Below are 19399 nucleotides of genomic sequence, written 5' to 3'. Positions count from 1 at the left end.
ATTGGTCAAACTTTCAAAAATTAGGAATCCTTAAATTTTTAATTAGATAAAATGCATTACACTCCAGGTGTTATTTATATAGCTTCTATTTGCTGCATATGCACCAAGGCTATTTTTTTGTGTGCAATATGTCTGAACACCATGCTAGGCCTTTTTTTTTTCTTCAGTCAGGCAAGCTGGATTGAGTTCTAGAGTCTCTTTTTAATAGTGTGTCAGTTAGTGGCCCATATTGCAAAACACACCCTATATTCCTATAATCCTTAATGTCCAAATATAGAAAATAAGGGGTGAAATGGTAGTTTTAGTTTTCTTTTAGAGCCATGGCCTTCAGAGAATTGATCTGGACTGTTGAACAGAGTTAGCTAGAGGATGATGGGCTCCTCAGTGTGGGTAGAAGATTGGGCAGACAGCAGCTGTCTCCAATTCTCAAAATAAGCTTCACCTATTTTGGGGCATTTTGTGTTTGTCTCACTCAGGCTCTAGCATATTTTCAGTACTTGTAAAGCTAACTACCTAATGACATTGATCCTCTTGGAGCCCGGGAACAAAATGGTCAAATTGGGCCAAGAGCCTACGTTGGCAGGAAAGGAATTTCAAGGTGCAGTTCAGCTCTTGAGGCAGTGCTGAGCTGATGCTTTCCTATCTCTTCTCTGTGGCCCCACAGCTGGCTCTGCTGACTGAGATGGCATCCTCTCTAAAGGTCCTAGGCCCTCTCTTGGCCCTGCTAGTTCCCCTAGGCGGGCTGCTCGTCCGCAGTCAGAACCCTTCCTGGAGGGAATTCATGAAACAGCACTACCTGAGCACAAGCTGGAAATTTAGCAACTGCAAATGCCATGATCTCGTGCGGGAAAGAGAAGCTCCCCAAGACAGGAACTATCACATCTTCATCTATACCTTTTGGCACAAAATCGAGCATATTTGCCTCAGGAAGTGGAGATGCCATTCCAGAAATGTATACATATGGGCCCAGCAACCCTTCAAAATACTCCAGTGCCACCAGGAGGGTAACGGGAAGAGCTACCGAGAGCACAGCAGCTACAGCTACACTGAATTCCACTGCAGCGTGGACGGGCACGTCGGCGGCACAGAGGACATCCAGTTGTTAGACATCAAAAAATAGAAAGCCTTCCCACACCCACAGGCTCAAGTAGGGTGTCCAGTGCTGCCCACGTGGGAGCCCCTGCCTTCGTCCGCAGCCCTTGCTACTCTTTCCTTTGCATTTATGTGCCAGTGTTTTCCACCTACTTAAGAGTCATGCCTCATCACACGCTTTCCTCCTGTCAAAACCACCTGCACGGTTTCTCTGCATGGAATACCCTTGTGCCCCCATTTATCTGATTTGCTCTTGCAGTTTTTTAAGATTAAGCTCTATGGCTGCTCTATGGCTTCTCTGTTTTACTGAACCAGGGATGTTCCTGATATTCATTCTCCTTATACTGACCCGAGCAGAATGGTCCACACTTCCCTAAATAAATGATATCATTCCAATGTGAAAAAAAAGAAAAGAAAAGAAAAGAAAAGAAAAGGGGAGAGGGGCTGCTGGGTGTTTCAGTCGGTTAAGCATNAAAGAAAAGAAAAGAAAAGAAAAGAAAAGAAAAGAAAAGAAAAGAAAAGAAAAGAAAAGAAAAGAAAAGGGGAGAGGGGCTGCTGGGTGTTTCAGTCGGTTAAGCATCTGACTCTTGATTTTAGCTCAGGTAGTGATTTCCGGGTGCTGAGATCCGGCTCCTGCTTCTCTCCCTCTCCCGCTGTTCCTCCCCCTGCTCTCTCTCTCTAATAAATAAATAAAATCTTAAAAAAAAAAAAAGATTCTCTCTCTCCCTCTGCCCCACCCCCCATTTTCAGGGGCTTGCTCTCTCTCTCTCTTAAAAAAAGAAAAAAAAGGAAGGCAAGAGAGGGAAGGAAGGATAGAAAGAGAAACAGAGAGAGAAAGAGAGAAGGGGAAGAGGGAGGGAGGGAGGAAATTATTCGTCCATTGATTTTAGATCTACATGGAACTCACTCCCACACTTTTTGAGTCTGTTGTGAGGTCATCCTGTTTCTCGTTGCTCAGCACAGAGGCAATGCAGGGAAAGGGGAAGGAGCAAACAGCCAGGGGACCACAGATGGCTTTGTGTTCCATGCAGGACCATGGATAGCTTTGTGTTCCATTGCTGGGTCTAGATTCCAGGAGATCACAGAAGAGCTCAGAGAAGATAATAGGAGAACAGAAGGTGATTTATTTATGGCAATCTAAGATGATTCCTTTCTTGCTCCCTTTCCTCCCAATGCCATAGGCAAATCCACTAATTCTTCCCTTACAGTAGTAAAAGAACAAGACCAAAATAAGGTTAAGGTGTAGATTTTCTCTTCTGCAGTATGAAAATATATAGGTTTCAGAAACGAAATAGTTTAATTATATCTGGAATCCCCATTAATTGATGGTATTTATTAAAATGCAATACTTCATCAGGTTTTATAAAGAATTAAACTATGGACTTCTAACAAGTATAACTTTTTATTTCAATCAAATGGCTCACTCATTTTCACTGTACCATATGTTTTATACAATGATCACATTTAATCTTCACCCAATGGAATAGGCAGTTGTTCTCAAAGTTTGGTTCCTGGACCAGCAGCATTACTCAGGAGCTTGTTAGAAACATAAATTTACAGGCCTCACCTCAGACCTACTGAATCAGAAACTCTAGGGATAGGACTAGCCACCCATGTTTTAACAAGCCTTCTGGGTGATTCCGACACACACTACAGTTAAGAATCACTGGGTTATGGAGTATTCCCATTCTAGAGTTAAGAAAATTAAGGCACGAAGAGTTGAAGCAATTTCCTGAAGACCACACAGCTAGAAAGTAGTCAAGGCTACATGATTCCAAAGCCCTTGCTCTCGACTATGAGATTATGCTGCATGATGGACTCAGTTTACTTGGGAAACCAGTGTCAAGAATATAGACAAATAAGAAATAATACTCCAGAGAAAGAATTCGGATTTGGTTGTTTTTTTTTTTTTAATCAACAACATATGGCTTAAAACATGTCTTGCTTGGTTGAATTTCTATCTATAAAATTCTTGAACTGAAAAAGTTTTGATTCAAACTGCTCAAGTCAAACATCAGGTAGGTGATGGGTAAAAATGCCTGGACTCAGAAGGTCCAGTGAGCAGAGAGCTCCTGTCCCATGTGACAAGGCAGCCACTGGACTCAATGCCAACAGAAACATGCTACATCAAAATAATCTCTTAAGAGAAGTCAGGAATCCAAATTTGTGAGGGAAATCTTGCAACTTTAAAACATTAGCTACTAATTCATGAATTTTGAAAGAATGATGCAGGTTTTTAAAAAAAACATAGGTTTTGCTTACAAGATGCCATTTTGCAACCTCTCACTGAGAAATGCTCATAACATTTAATGAACACAGATCAAAAGACTGAGGGGATATAAGGTTTATGGAAAATATGTGTGGGGAGAAGTGTGGGAAATTGACTTCTGGAACTGTGTTAATTGATCACATTATCAAAAGTGGACCTAACCTTACGGTTATGTCATAGTGACCCATTTTATTAATTCACAGCTTGGAACAGTGTTTCATAATACCACTGTATTTGTACAATCTTCACTGAGATCCTGTGACTGCAGACTCTGGTTTCACAAGCAACTGTTTGAGTGAATTTTTGAAAACAAGATTTTGAGGCATATGTCAAGTGTTTATGTGGGCACCATTTTAAATTCTCATTGAGAAAGCCACTCTATGGACTGAAAAACATTCAGAGGAAGCAGGTTTGGAAAGGTTACTGCAAAATCCATCTCAACTGCAAACAGAAGTGATTTTAATGCCTGTTATTTTGGAAGCAGTTCAAAGTTGTTTTTTCCATTGTAAATAGCATTAAAGTGCTCTGTGGAAGCAAGTATTACTTTTTTCTTGGCCCACTGCACTTCAGTAACGGCTCTTATACACTGAAGGCACAACAATAAGACTCAGGAAGTTATGCACAGCATATCAGGGACAGCAGAGGAGAAGTGGGAGGGGAGAGGAGGTCATATGGTAAGTATAGAGAAGAAAAATTTGGGGGTGGAGATGCTGTGCATGTGAATACCAGCCAAGACAGGGAACATCTGGAAAACCTGCTCTGTATTATGTGGTCATTCCACAAACTTTTCCAAGGAATCACATAAGGAGAATATTACATTTTAATTAGAGTTGAGATTGATCCAGAGAAAAGGGGGGGAAAGGATGGTTTGGTGAAAGAGCTGCATTTTAGTTTGGCTGCAGCCATGAAATACAATTAACCACTTAGTTCCCTCCAGAGGTGCTCAGCGTATTCCAACGGCTCAGTGACTTAATGAAACACACACTGGACTCTTGCTTAGCCCTAACCTGTAAAAGGAGAACAGAAGCAATGGGTGAGTGTCAATTGAAGAAAAGAGGTCAAACCTGGGACCTTTTTGTGGGGATGGCCCCAGAAAGCCAATGGGATATCCTTATCACTCTCTTCCTTCCTTATTTATGTTACATAGCAAGTTTATCAGTTATTCTCTGAAAGTAAAGGGTAACAGGGAAAAAATAGATATATGAATGTAATGAGGTATGTAATTATTTAAGGTAATATTGTTTCATTTTATGAGAAAGTACAAATATTGTGCCAAGAGATAAAATATACCACATGTCTGGAATCTTCCTTAATAGAAATTAAATTCACTTTAAATGCTTATAATTTATCGATTTTTTAGTTAAGCATCTGAAAATTTAAATTTAATACGTTTAATATTATTAGAAAGGAGTGAAATAAATATTTCTTAGAACTCTGTCATTGTTGTGTACAAATTCATCTTTGTACATTTATTGAGCTCAAACTACATAGTGGGAACTGTCCTAGAGGAACCAACCCCTCCACTCAAGGGACTAACAGTCAAGTAAGACAGACAAGGCAGAGAACTTTGAAATGTTAATAACAATACAAGACAATGATATATATAACGGCAGTCGGTAAGTTGCTGAGCGGTAGAGAAAGCAGGGGTGGCTTCCTGAGGAAAGTAGCATTTGTCTGGTCCTTGAAGGCTGAGTAGATAAATGGAAAGGAGAGAAAGGATCAAACAGTGAGTGGGCTATGCTCTGAGCCAATGCTCAAGAAAGCATTAGGGGTGTTCAAAGGGCAGACCCAAGTGGCTAAGAAGAGGCTCCTGGAAGTGACACAGGGGGGGTGATATTTTAAAGGAACCAGTGGCCAGAGTGTATAAGGCATTGTCAAATGCCCTAGATAAGACATTATATAGGGATTGTATAAGACTTTGTTTGAGGAAGGATCCCTGGTGTAGGGAAGAGAGGCTTATAATTGAAAAGGACTCAAAATGAGTAACTAGAGATTTCAGGAGTACACATACTAAACATATACCAGGAATCCACAAAAGTGGGATGCTTCCAAATGACTAAGGGATGTTTTTTCTTCAATGGTATCTCTGTGGCCCATTACAGTTTGGACTTGATGATGTCCACTGTGATTTCTATGTTTCCCTTGCTCTATACCCCAGGCCCCAAATTATTATGCCATCTGAAATAGTCTAAATTCCTGACCCCTTGCATTATTGACCCCATGCCAAAAACATGTCAACTCCTTTTCTTTCCTCTTTAAGCATATCTTCTCCAGACAGTATTTGGCCCTTGTACTTGAGCTACAGACTTTCCAAGAGTTGGAGAAATCTTGCAAAGAAGGAACATGGTATCTGATTCTTGAAATTACCCTCCCTCGAACCTCTTCCAGCTGCTGTACATATACATACTGCTTGATTTTATTTAATAAGAAAGCTCAAATGTTTCCCAATTCAGAACATAACCCTGCATGCTGTTCCCTCTAGTCTAACCAGAAATCCCATTCTCCTCCTCCTCTAACTCAATAAACCAAATCTAATTGGAGAATAATTATAAAATACACTGATGTGCAATTTGTTTCACTAACCCAATAATTAATTAATATGTTACTTATGGTTCGGAAGAGCTCTTAAGACACAGCACAAATTCTACTAGATGAAAGAGAAAACCAAAGACATAAACCAGGAGCAGCATCTTTACATAAGACAGGCCAGGAGAAAAAGACAAGATCTACTTGGCCTTTTTGAAACTATGGTGAGATTTGTTTCACCCCATCAAGGATTCTCCTTTTGCCCTTTTTTACATGTAAGCTAGATGGTGTGTTTTGCAGATGAATGGGTAGCTGAATCCAGCTGGGGATGGACTTTTTTGTTTAAATTTTCCAAACACCAGATGCTTTCAGGTGAGAGAATAGTCCGAATCAATGGAACCCATCCTCTATGGATTCCTGGGTGATTTAAGTACACAAGCTATGCTCATCCCAGTAATACACAACTCCTAGTTGCTTTGGCTTTCACACAATTGAAACTTGCAGCAGGAAATGCCTTGGATTTTCCTTTTCATTATTTAAAATGTACAGCATGCATAAATTGCTCTGGAGATTTCATTTTAAATGATTGTAAACCTACCTTCTATTTGCCTTTGGAGAGGCAAGAGTTGAAGCTAAATCAAACTCTTTGCAATTACAGCAATGAACAATTATTAAATGATCACCAAATCTTTTTAAAAATCTTTTTTTTTTCTTTTTGGACAAATGAACATATTCCACACAGCTGGGTGCAAGATTGTTAGTGACACCAGGCAATGGTCCACCAACGTACCTTCATAAGCTGAAGGATATTATGTTTTATTTTAATCCTTTCAACTCTGTCTTGTAAAATTGACTTTTATCTTTAGAAGTGTCATGGACTCTTCTTTAGCGTACCCACCGCTGGGGAAGCTACAGTGTTTCTCTTCTAAGGGAGAAAGAGCCTGAGATGATCCAGAATCGTTCACCTTTATATCCTCTTCTTCAAAAGGCTCCTGGAAGCTTTTCTGTTAATCAGCTTCATTTCTTTGGCAAGGCATGCTTGAAGCATTTCCCTGGCTCAGCGTGGGTGTGCATGTGTCAGAACCCTGTTTTCCTGGAGACCTCATGTTTGTGCAGCAACACAGTTCACTTTGGCAGGCCAGCACCATACATGACGAATAAGGACTCAAAACCTACAAGTTCAGCTGATTTCCAATCTAAGGCCCATATGAAGGAAGTTGTAAATCCGCCGCAATGTGGTTCTTTGCCAGGGTCTGCATTTATGAGTACTGCTTTGTATTTTTATTGCTTTTAACATGAGGTTTGAAATTCAGCTGAGAATTGACTCATTTTATAAAAAACAACTTAATCAATTGTCTACCTATTGTTTACAACAAAGGATGTACTACACGAAGTCATTGTCTTTTTAATCCACATTTCTTTTACGTGGGATGTTATGTCCAAACAGGAGAGGCTTTCTGCTCAAACCCAGCGGTTAACTACTCAAATCCCTTCCTTCAATGTCACCTCATCCTTTTTAACATGCAGTAGAAATCTCCCGAACCTGGCAAAAGAGCAATANAATCCCTTCCTTCAATGTCACCTCATCCTTTTTAACATGCAGTAGAAATCTCCCGAACCTGGCAAAAGAGCAAGCTTACTNAGGCTTTCTGCTCAAACCCAGCGGTTAACTACTCAAATCCCTTCCTTCAATGTCACCTCATCCTTTTTAACATGCAGTAGAAATCTCCCGAACCTGGCAAAAGAGCAATATTTATGCAAGCTTACTTTTTAGGAACATGGACCTTTTTTGAGAAATTCTTTTTATCTTTCAAAACAAAAATACCAGTTCATTTTACAGCCATGGGATTTTCCTTAACAGAGAATTCGTCAAGCCAAATACTTTGGACTCATCCCGTGTCGATTCATGAAAGGAATGCTGATTAGGAAATTCCATTTATTATATGAAGCCATATTGGACAAAGATAAGACAAACTTGCTTAAATGAATTACTATTTGGAGGAATTTCCAAACTATAGAAAACTGAAAGGAACAACTCCTTTCCTCTCTAACTCTTTAAATCCTGCACTGTCCATCCTCAATGGTACTATCATATTTCAGATTTTAACTGTCTAGAGTCTATAGGAAAATATTTTTACCTGTTTTTCTCATCCTATAGAAACCACATCACGGCATAATACGTGCATGAATTTTTTTAAATAAAGATGATTATGACGATTAGGCAAACGGATAGATGCATTCAATGCTGGAAGGCATCAAACAACCTGATAAAGTAGATTAAAATAGATTACAGACTTCCTACAGATCATTTTAATAGAGGCTAAAATATGCAAGGAACAGAGTGGTTGCTTAATAAATGTTTAAAGATGTGATGATAAAGTTCACATAATACAATGCTTCTCAAACATTTTTGTAAAAGAGAATCACCTGAGGTTGTGTTAAAAGTGTGGATTCCTGAGCCTGTCCCCAGAAATTCTGATTCGATAGTTGTGGAGTGGGTACCAAGAATCTGCAGTTTTGACCGATGCCCCAGGTAATCCAGGTGTTGATGGCCCGTGGGCCACACTTTGAAAAAATACTGCCATGGGGCATGAATTGTAAAGAAAGCAAGATTTATTTCCCTTAAGTACAGAGCACTTCACAAAGCAATAGGGTGACAAATGCTTGCCAAAGAGCAGCAGGAACATTGCCAACCTGGAAGGATAGGAAATTCTGTTCATTTGTTCGTTTACTCATTCCTTCATTCTTCAAATTCCACTGAGCACCCAGGACAAAGAATTTATTGGCTTGCCAGGTCCTGTGGCTGCTCTGTGAACCCCAGGTATAGTCAGGGGTGAGCCCACAGAAAAGCCCATTGTCAGATGAAGACTCACCATGCAGAAGAGCATTTTTTTTCTACTCGAATTTTCCTTTCTTTGAGGGCACTAGTCATTATTCCACGAACACATGGTCCTTGCTTCCAGAGAGGGCCCCCACGAACACCTGCATTCTGCTTCCTCCTTTCAGCGCTCAGAGCACTCTTCGACTCTGGAGGTCGAAGCAGTTGGCTTTGAGCTTGAACTCACACCACCTGACATCAGGCTGGACTATCTTTAGTTTGGTTTTGTTAGGTTCTTTTACTGAGATGTAATTGACATATAACATTGTATTAGTTTCAGGTATAGAACATAATTTGATATGTGTATATTGTGAAAGGACCACCACACAAAGTCTAGTTAACATTCATCACTACACAGTGATTTCCGTGTGATGAGAACTTTTAAGATCTACTCTCTTAAAACTTTGAAATATGTAATACAATATTGTTAACTATAGTAACTATGTGTACATTATATCCTTAGTTCAGTTCAGTTTTTGTTATTTTTTTTTAGATTCCACATGTAAATGAGATCATATAATATCTTTCTCTGAATCTTTGTTTTGATGACAGGGGTACAGCATGGAAGCCAGTTTAACACCACCTCAGGAAAAGTGGGGAAGTTCCGTATTGGGGAAGTTGATATTATTTTTTTCAACAAAGAGTTAGATTTCTACTGAGGATAAGCTAATGATGTCATATAACTCACTTTCAACATATATTGCTTTTTCCTTTCAATCTAAAGGCCAGGCCAATTAAATTTAGCCTTTAAAATAGACTACATTCCAGATTCCTTAGAACTGTATGAAAATAAATCACATTTAATACCACCATATGTGCTACCTGGTATATAGCTCAGATAAATAGTATTCTCAAGTAAGCTCTGATACAGGATATTATTCACATAAAATGGTAGAATGTACATTGCCAACCAGTATAGAAGACAAAAGTGGTCTTCTTGTTCTAACCCTTGAAGCCCTGACTTAATGCAGTGTCTTGAGGTAGGATTTGTTAACTATCAGATGCTGGAAACTTTCGATTCAGCTTTATATCTAGAAAAGTTCTATTTCCAGAAATGGTAGGATAGTTTTTCAGACCAAATTTCCTACAGAAATAACCAAAAGTATTGGATAAAATATTAACATAAAAAGTCTCATAAATGTATCAATAAGCTGACAAGGCTGTAAGGAACTACCAAGCCAAAATCTAAGAGAAAGAAGATACAGAAGAAAAAAAGACCTGAGCATTACAGATGTTTTTATCCAGAAGGCATGTGCTGAGTTTTGTTGGTCTTATCCAGAGGTAGATAAAAGTCAAGGCTCAGGGCCAATGCAAGAGGGGAGCCTAAGAAATCTCCTTGCCCATATTAAATGGAGCCCAAGGACTACACCCTCAGAGAACATATCAACCAGAAGTGAACGAGCCTCCACTGTACCCATTTGTGAAGAAGGGAAGAAAAATGGGGGAGGAGGGTGGCGGGAGGAAAGAGAAACCCATCTCTGAGATGTCTCAGCCACAGGCCAGCCCTTATGTGGATTTGTATTCCCTGGAAGTTTCAGAGAACCTCAAACTCTGAACTTGATTTAAAGTGGTAGAGGACTGGTAATGTCCGCAAGCACCAGGCAGAAACAAAACCTCCCTAGAGAATGTGCCTTTGGGACAAGCCTCAAACACTCCCACCAGTAATTTTTCAAAGACAATGACAAGTATACACACAAAAGTTACCAAACATACTAAGACAAGACACATGAGCAAATTTGTTATCTGATGGGTATCCCAAAATTTTGCTCCAGAGAACAAGGATCACTAGGAGACGGGAAGACACCAGCCCTACTCCCCAAAGCAGGTGCCCTTTAATCCACTGAATATTTGATGAAAAGTTTCTTTAGCTAGAAAAGATTAAGACACCTGTTTAGGTATTTAGGGGACTATGGGTTTTCTTAATTACCTGACTTGGAGTGGCCATCCTTGACAACTAAGAAGCCAAACAGTGAAAGTCATCAAATTCCTTCAAGTAAGAAACTTATCTACTTGGAAGGAAACTTTATATGTGTGAGGAATTAAAATCTTTTAAAAAAAACACAAGAGGAAAGATTTTAGTATCTTTACCCATTTTCAGAGGCAAAAATTGAGGTATGAAACTGAATCCCAGGTGACAAGGAGGTCAGAGGCAGTACAGAGAAGGGGCCTGTGGTCTCCTCTTGATTCTATATGGCACATCACATTAGTCCAACTGCTAAAATCTGAATTCATCAGGTCTTTTGATTTTGCTCATGTGTTTTAGATTCAAAAAATGTATTTTGCCAGAATTCTTAGCCCTTAATTTTTAAAACCATGTGTGTTTTAGGGTCAATTTAATCTGCATGTTTCCTATTTTCTTATAATTAAACCATCAAAATATTGTCCTTTAAAAACTATTTGATGTCCACAAAATCATCTGAGCCCTTTCAATAGGCTTCTTAAAAGGGTTTTTATCCCACTTAAAAACAGAAGTTGCACTGTGTTATGGGTGACCTGATGCAGAAACCAAGAATCCCCTTTAAATTCCAAAATCCTTGAAGTCTGAATAATTTCTGAACTTGGAGAAAATGAGTTCACCCATCGCTAAAGTTTCTGTGTTGCTAAAGAAGACATTTGGAGCAAAGATGAGTTCCATAAGAGGGGAAATCAGAGCTGCAGAAGAAACTGAAGGTATGTGAATTTTGCTTAGACCCCTGAGGAATAGCTGGAAGCCTAACTTGTCACATTGCCATCCACAGAGCAAGAAAAAGCTCAAATGCACATCAAATGTTTGACAGGACTAAGAAGAAATGTGATGTCCATATGAAATAATATTTGCTCATAATGCTAAGAAAACAATGGAATATAAATGTATGGATTGCAGCACATCCAATTTGCTCTCTAGCATAATCCTCTGCTGTTGGCAGTCCATGGAAAACCATTAATAATATTTACCAACATTGAATAATTAATTCCTCATAAAGGATAAAAAGGATTTGTTATTCTAACACTAACTGCTATTACATAGAACTGCAGAACTGTGGTAGCAGGGCCAGTGGATGGAGGAGGTATTTTGTAGAAGGCTACAGACAGCAAGCCAGGAAAGTGAGCTGGGCTTTGTAGGAAAGTCTCTCCCCTGCTCTGCTGGTGTTGACAAGAGCCCAAAAGCTGAGCAGCAGCTAGCATGCCTGTGAGGGGAAAGCTCTCCAGCCCGGCTCCAGGGTGTGTCCAGGAGGCATTTCCAGGGAACCCATAAATACTTCTGTTCTGAGCAGTTCCCAGCTCTTGGAGAGCACAGGCCTGTTATCGCCAAGCATCAAATACTGAACAGACAGGATGCAGGGGCTTCCCCACCAGGGGAGCTGGCACACGAGCTCTAAGGAAAAGGGATCTGAGTCTATTTCCTGCAATTGTTAGAGAAGGATGGTGGCCTGGCCCTTGGGTATTTAGAGCCCTGTGTACATTACTGTTCTCATGTGATCATTAGGATCTCAGCATATCCAGGCCTTAATTGTCTACAGAGAAATCCCCTCTGCTTGGGCACCTGAGAGAATTAAAAGTTTGATTTCTCTATAATAGCTAATAAAATACAGTTTTATTCATAATTTCAAAGCTCTAGCACATGCATTAAATAACTCCTTTGTTAATGCTGTTGATTTTAACCACAACAGCAACAATAACAGTACCAATAAGCCTTACTGGAACAAGTGAGTTTAGCAAAGTTGCAGGTCAAACGTATTACTATACACTAGCAACAAACTATTGGAACTTTTAAACAGGTTTGTTGAGGTACAATTCACATATAATGTACTGCCTATATTTAAAGTGTACAATTTGGAAAAAAATAAAGTGTACAGTTTGATGAGTTTTACATATAGGAGAGCATGTCTATACGTATGTGTGTGTATCTATATACATGAAACCATCACTACAATCAATAAAATGAATGTCTCTCAAAAATTTTCTTTGTTTCTTTGTAACCCCTCCCTCTCACCCTTCTACGCCTTTACTCCACCCGCGTCTGTTTTCTGTTAATATAAATTAGTCTGTATTTTCTAGATTTATAGACAGATGGAATCACAGACTATGTACTCTTTTTGGTTTGGCTTTTTTCACTCAGCATTATTTTAAGGTTCATCCATGTTGTTGCTTGGGGTGCTTGGACCTGCTTGGTTTTGTAGGTGTATAATTTTGATCAAATTTGAAAATTTGTTCAACCATTATTTCTTCAAATACTTTTATACTCCCCCTTCTCTTCTTCAAGTAATCGATAACACATACATTGGAACTCACTAGATCACTGATGCTCTGGGGTTTTTTTAGGTTTTTTTTCACTCTTCTTTTATCTCTGAGTTTCAAGTTTTTATTGCTTCAAATTTACTAATTTTTTTTTCTCTTCAGTGTTCAATCTGCCATTAGTTCCATCCAATAAATTTCTCTATCCAGGCACTGTTTTCATCACTAGAAGCTCAATTTAGGTATTTTATTTTATACTGTTCATGTCACCACTTAACATTTTTCATCTTTCCTCTATTTTTTTGAACATATGAAATAGAATTATAGAAACTTTTGATGTCCTTATCCACTAAATCTAATGTCTGGGTCAATTCTAGGTCAGCTTCAATTGGATAAATTTTCTCCTAATTTCACATACTCCTTTGTATATCTGGTAAATTTTTATTGGGTTCCAGACACTGTGAATTTTACCTTCTTGAGTGCTGGATTTTTTTTTTTTCATTCCCAAATACTCTTGAGTTTAGTTCTGGGATGCACTTATCTTACTTGGAAACATTTCAATCCATTTGGGTCTTGCTGTTAAGCTTTGTTAGGTAGGACCAAGTGTACCATTTAGCCTAGGGTTTATGAATTTTATGAGGTTTTTCTACCCTGACTGGTCAGAACAAAAACTATTTTTGACACTGTGTGAGTTCTAGGTATTGTTGACTCTAAACTTTTTAAAAGATTCTTTCCCTGCTCTCTGATAGTTTCCTCTGCAGCATGCACTGATGATAGTGGACTTATAGGAGCTCTCTGCAGACCTCTGGGATCTTTCAGCGTTGTTCTATTCTCTCCAGTACACTGACCTACAAACTCCAGCCCTCTTGGCCTCCCTAAACTCCCACTTCTATTTCCTCAACTCAGGAAGACTGCTGGGCTCTATCTGAATTGCTGTCCCCTCTGCTATGACCTGGAAACACTCCCCAAGTGATGAGCCAGGCAATCACAGGGCTCGCCTTATTATTTTTTTTCCATCGCTCAAAAATCACTGTCTTTCATTGCCTGATGTCTCATGGCTTAAGAACCATTGTTTTATATATTTTGTTCAGCTTTTCAGTTGTTCCCGTTGAGAGGACAGGTTCAGTCCCTGTCCATCTTGGCTAGACATAAAAGTTCACAATTGGAAACTGAAATTTAAAATATATACTATTTATAATAGCATCAAAAATATTAAAAATGTTAGGGAAAAAATTAATACAGTGTGTGCAAAATCTATATATTGAAGATTATAAAACATTTCTGAGAGAAACTTAAAATGGACCTAAATAAATGGGGAGATAAACTGTGTTTATCTATCAGAGGACACAGTATTGATGAAATGTCAATTCTCCCCAAATTGACCTATTGACTCAGTGCAACTTCAACCAAATCTCAGCAGATTTTTTAATAGAAATTGGCAAAATGATTTTAAAACTTCATATGCAAATGCAAATGAAGATGTAGGAAGTTGAATTATTCTAAAAAGAAGAACAAATTTGGAGTAATTATGCTACCCAATTTCAAGACTTATTATAAAATTATAGTAGTAAAGATGGTGTGGCATTGGAATTAATACAGATATATAGATCAATGAAAGAGAATCCAGAATCCAGAAATAGATCCTCATATCCATGGCCAATTAATTTTCAACAAAGGTGCTAAGATGCCAATTTAGTGGGATAAAGGATAGTCTTTTTCAGTAAAAATATCCTGCAAGAATTGATCATGTGGGGGAAAAAAAACCTAGAATCTACCTCACATCATATACAAAAATTAACTCGAAATGGATCATTTAAATGTAATATCTAAAATGATAAAACTTCTAAAAGAAAATATAGGAAAAAATTTCAATTTGAATTAGGAAAATGTTTCTTATATAGGACACACACAAAAAATGAGCCTCAGAAGAAAACCTACACCAAATTGGTCTTCATAAAAAATTAAGCTGTAATAAAGAGTCAAGGGGCGCTTGGATGGCAATCAGTTAAGCATTCGACTCGATTTTGGCTCAGGTCATGATCTCAAGGTCGTGAGATCAAGCCCCACATTCAGCTCTGCACTGCTGGGCAGTGGAGCCTACTTAGGATTCTCTCTCTCCCTCTCCCTCTGCCCTTTCCCTCCAGCCACTTCCCATAGCCCCCCCCCCAACTCTTCCCACTTGCGTGCATACTCTCTCAAAAAAAAAAAAAGTCTGACTCCATTTTGATGTTTGATTTTGACTGCTGACAGCTTTCAATCCCCACCATTCCACCTTCCCCTTCTGCCCCACATCTGGGCTAGCTGATAAGAAAGCCCAGGGGCTCCCACCTTTGTTGCCAAAAGGAAGTTCAAAACATGCAAACCCTGGCTCTCGTGCACAGGAACCCTCACGCCAGCTCCATTCCTCAAACACAGTACAAACAGAAAGAGTCTCTTTTCCCCATCTCTCTCAAGCCACTTCTGCTCCTGCTTAGGAGCCTGCCATGCTCTCCCCAGAAAGTCTCATTATTGAGTAATAATCCTTTCATACCTTCCTGGTGTGGTCTCAACACCGAAATCAAATTTGGTGGGGAGGAATCCATCCTGTTTCTATAGGATAACCACCCAGAATTTTTACGCTTCAAAAGGCTCTGTTAAGAAAATGAAAAGGCAGGAGCGCCTGAGTGGCTCAGTCCTTAAGCGTCTGCCTTCGGCTCAGGTCATGATCCAGGGGTCCTGGGATTGAGCCCCGCATTGGGCTCCCTCCTCAGCAGGAAGTCTGCTTCTCCCTCTCCCACTCCCCCTGCTTCTCTCTCTCACTGTGTATCTGTCAAATAAATAAAATCTTAAAAAAAAAAAGAAAGAAAAAGAAAAGGCAAGCCACAGACTGGGAGAAAATATTTGCAAGCACATTTCTATAAGGCGTGTTTATCTAGAATGTATAAAAGAACTCTTAGATCTCGAAAGTAAGAAAATAACCATTTTAAAAATTGGCAAAAGATTTAAACAGATTCTTCACTGAAGAAGGTATATAGATGACAAATCATCATATGAAGGATGCTGAACATCATTCATCATTAGAGAAATGTAAATTAAAACAGACATCATGGGGCGCCTGGGTGGCGCAGTTGGTTGGGTGACAACTCTCGGTTTCAGCTCAGGTCCTGACCTCTGGGTTGTGGGATCGAGCCCCACTGGGCTCTGCACTCAGCGCAGAGTCTGCTTAGTACTCTCTCTCTCCCTCTGCCTCTCCCCCCGACCTCTCTCTCTCTAAAATAAATAAATAAAAATCTTAAAAAAAATATATCACTCCACAGCCACTAGATAAACTAAAATTACAAAGACCTACAATACTGAATATTGCTGGGGCTATGGAGCAACTAGAAATTTCATACATGAAGAGTGGAAATGCAAAATGGTGCAGCCACTTTAGAAAGCAGTGTAGTCATTTCTTATCAAATTAAACATATACTTATTATACAACCCAGCAATCCCACTTTTTTGGTATTTACCCAATAAAAATGAAAACATACACATACAAAGACTTGTACTCAAATGATTACAGTAACTTTCTTCATAATAGCCAGAAACTGGAAATAAGCCAAATGTCTACCAACTGGTCAATGGACAAACAAAATGCTATGTATCCACATAATGAAATATTACTCAGTAATAAAAGGGAACTACTGAAAAGTGCAACATTATGAATGAACATTAAAAGCATTATGCCAAGTGAAAGAAGCCAGACACAAAAAACTACACACTGCATGATCCAATTTATATAAAATTGTACAAAAGATTAAAGCAAGGATTTAATGGGAGGGAAGTGATGTCAACAGGGCACAATAGAATTTTGGGGGTGATGGAAATGTTCTATATCATCACTGTAGTGTCAGACATATGATTATATATATTTGTCAAAACACATCAAATCGCACCTTAAAATTGGCACATTTTATTGTATGCATATTACACCTAAATGAAAAATTTTTAAATTAACATCTATCATCTATTGACTGGTGAAACACTGTACTGGAATCTTTAGATCGTTTTCAGTTTCATATACATTATCTTACTTGATCCTTGCACATTTTCAGAGCCAGCTTCTCCTTCTCCCTTTGCTGCTCCCCCTGCTTATTCTCCCCCACCCTTTCTGTCAAATAAATAAATAAAATATTAAAAAAAAGAATATCACCATGATGCATTTTACCATTTCTGTGAGCCACTTATGCTATTATTTATTTAAATTTCTTTAAGCCTCTTATTTTTTGTATTTTTTCTAACTCTCAACAATAATGTCTACAACATCACAGGTTTGATAAGTTATACATACTTTTGATACAGACATCACAAGATGCAAAGGGGGACATTTTCTGCCACCTCAGAATTTGGGCTAAAGTTTCAAAGCTTTAAAAAACTGTGATAAGAAGTACCCCAGCAATCTAAAGCAAGGTGTCACTAGGTGGCCAAGCTGATTTTTTAGGACTATGAAAACAAGGCTGAAGATTTGTCAAGAGGAGATACCTTACAGGAGTAGACTGTACCATGGGGGTCTTCCTTTCTTTCTTCAAGGCTCTTCTCCCTCCTCCTTAAGCAAAGAAATAGGGACTCAAGAAAACCATTCATGGAGACTGATGACACTTGTCACACATAGAGGCTGGCCTCTTACTCCCTAGCTGGGTGCCGGCTTTGGGCAGTTATAAAACATTAGTGAATTCTTGGGAGAACCCCAAATTGTGTTCTTTGGAACTTGGAGGAACTGAAGAACTCTGAGAGCAAGAGGTTAGCTGGTGTTGCCCCAAGCAGCAGCACAAGGAGAAAGGGTCAAGCAGAGCAAGCTGACTTGTATAAACGACAGCCAGAGCAAGGTTTGTGAGCACCTGTGAGCCATGTGTAGGATGCCCCAGTGAGCACTCGGGTTAGAGCCATCTTGACAGGAAGCTGCCCAAGATCTACCTGCTGAGAGAACCCCAGGGGGAAAAGGCCAATTGGGATAAACTGCCAGAAGACAGGAGCCAAAGGAGTGTCCTACAAAGTTGGAGAGACAGTCCATCAGCTTCAGGGAATGGTCTTTAGTCGGGTGGTGGAAGCAAATCCAAAGGTCTCATAAAACCATGCCCAGTGGAAGCCAGCTTGGGCCTCTGTCATAAGGAAGGCAATGACCACAAGCTTACAACAGCTCCGGGCAAGCCAGTCATTCCATCTTGCTCTAAATCTCCTCCTCCTCCTGGTCTTGACACTGGAAGAGCCAGAGCAACATTGTGAATTGGAATCTATGAATCAAGGAGAACAAAATAAAACATATTCCTTTTCCCTACTGTTGGTCTTCAGGATCAAGGGTAAGATGGTGAAGCATAAAAACTCTGAATTGGACGAGATTGAAATTTGGCTTTTCATGTGACTAGAATTTTTAATACGTGAACATGAGACTGTTCTCTCAACGAAAAAACTAATCACCTGAAAGTAATTTAAAAAGTTATGAAACTGGTCTAGAATATCATCCAGCAGCAGGACAAAGATCGGACAGAACAATTGGGAAGGCACTAAGGGAATTAAAACAATGCTATTTCCTAATTGTATGTTACGGTGTTCGACCCAATAAATTCAATAAAGTTAATCAGCTCAATGAATTCAATTAACTTTTTTTTTTAAGCAAGAGTGTGCAAATAGAGGGGCTGGGGTGGTATAAGGCAGTGGGAGAGGAAGTGAATCTTAAGCAGGCTCTTACTCTTAAGCATGACCCTGAGATCATGACCTGAGCCGAATCAAGAGTGAGACATTTAACTGACTGAGCCATCCAGGTGCCCCTGAATTAACAATTGTTAACATTAAAAATATTCATTCATGCACCCTTAAAATCATGTTACACACCCACAGTGGTCCTTACTCCATATTCCACACTTTGGGAAAGACTGAGTCACATCACATTAGAATAAGGAGACCATGACAGCATTTCGGTCCCTGGCCATCGCTTCAGAGTCAAACAAAATCATTTAGCGATAAGGACGGATCTCAGAGATAGCAAATGACTTGCTCCAAATCACACAGCTACTTCCTTTACTTAACCAGAACTCAAGTATTCTAAGTAGATCGGGTAGTTTCCTCAACACTACGTTGCATCCCTGCTTTACCAGTGGTAAGTTTTAATATTGTGTTGAAAATTTAATTTTTGAATATATATAATTTGTCTGCCTGGTTGTTTTATAACAACAACAACAATTCTGAATTTCTACAATTTAATTAATCCAATATTAAAACTCTGGGAAAATAAATTGTCTTCAGATTTCTATTCAACTTCTAGTATATCTGCCAGGCCACCCACTTACCTCAGAGGCTGGGCTTGAAAAACTTTGAGTAGGAACTTTTTTCTAGAGTTTTCATGAATTCCACAGATGTTTATTAAACTCCTCAGGTACCACTCCTTGTGCCAGGCACTGGGA

At 39.2% G+C, this 19399-nt stretch overlaps 1 protein-coding gene across 1 annotated transcript; it reads left to right on the top strand.

Annotated features, from left to right (window-relative positions):
• Positions 1-682: 682 nt before the first annotated feature.
• On the top strand, positions 683-1120 carry LOC117795966 (epididymal secretory protein E3-beta-like). The gene has a single exon (XM_034642358.1). It carries the CDS (start codon positions 683-685, stop codon positions 1118-1120), a length of 438 nt encoding a protein of 145 aa, XP_034498249.1.
• Positions 1121-19399: the final 18279 nt, after the last annotated feature.

The sequence above is a fragment of the Ailuropoda melanoleuca genome, chromosome 2 (assembly GCF_002007445.2).
Source record: "Ailuropoda melanoleuca isolate Jingjing chromosome 2, ASM200744v2, whole genome shotgun sequence".
Lineage (NCBI taxonomy): Eukaryota > Metazoa > Chordata > Mammalia > Carnivora > Ursidae > Ailuropoda > Ailuropoda melanoleuca.
Note: the sequence above shows the minus strand (reverse complement) of the source record. Positions and strands in the feature narration are given on the sequence as shown.

Bases quoted from the DNA above. Each gene is read 5' to 3' on its own strand.
- LOC117795966 (XM_034642358.1), top strand. From the start codon at position 683: ATGGCATCCTCTCTAAAGGTCCTAGGCCCTCTCTTGGCCCTGCTAGTT.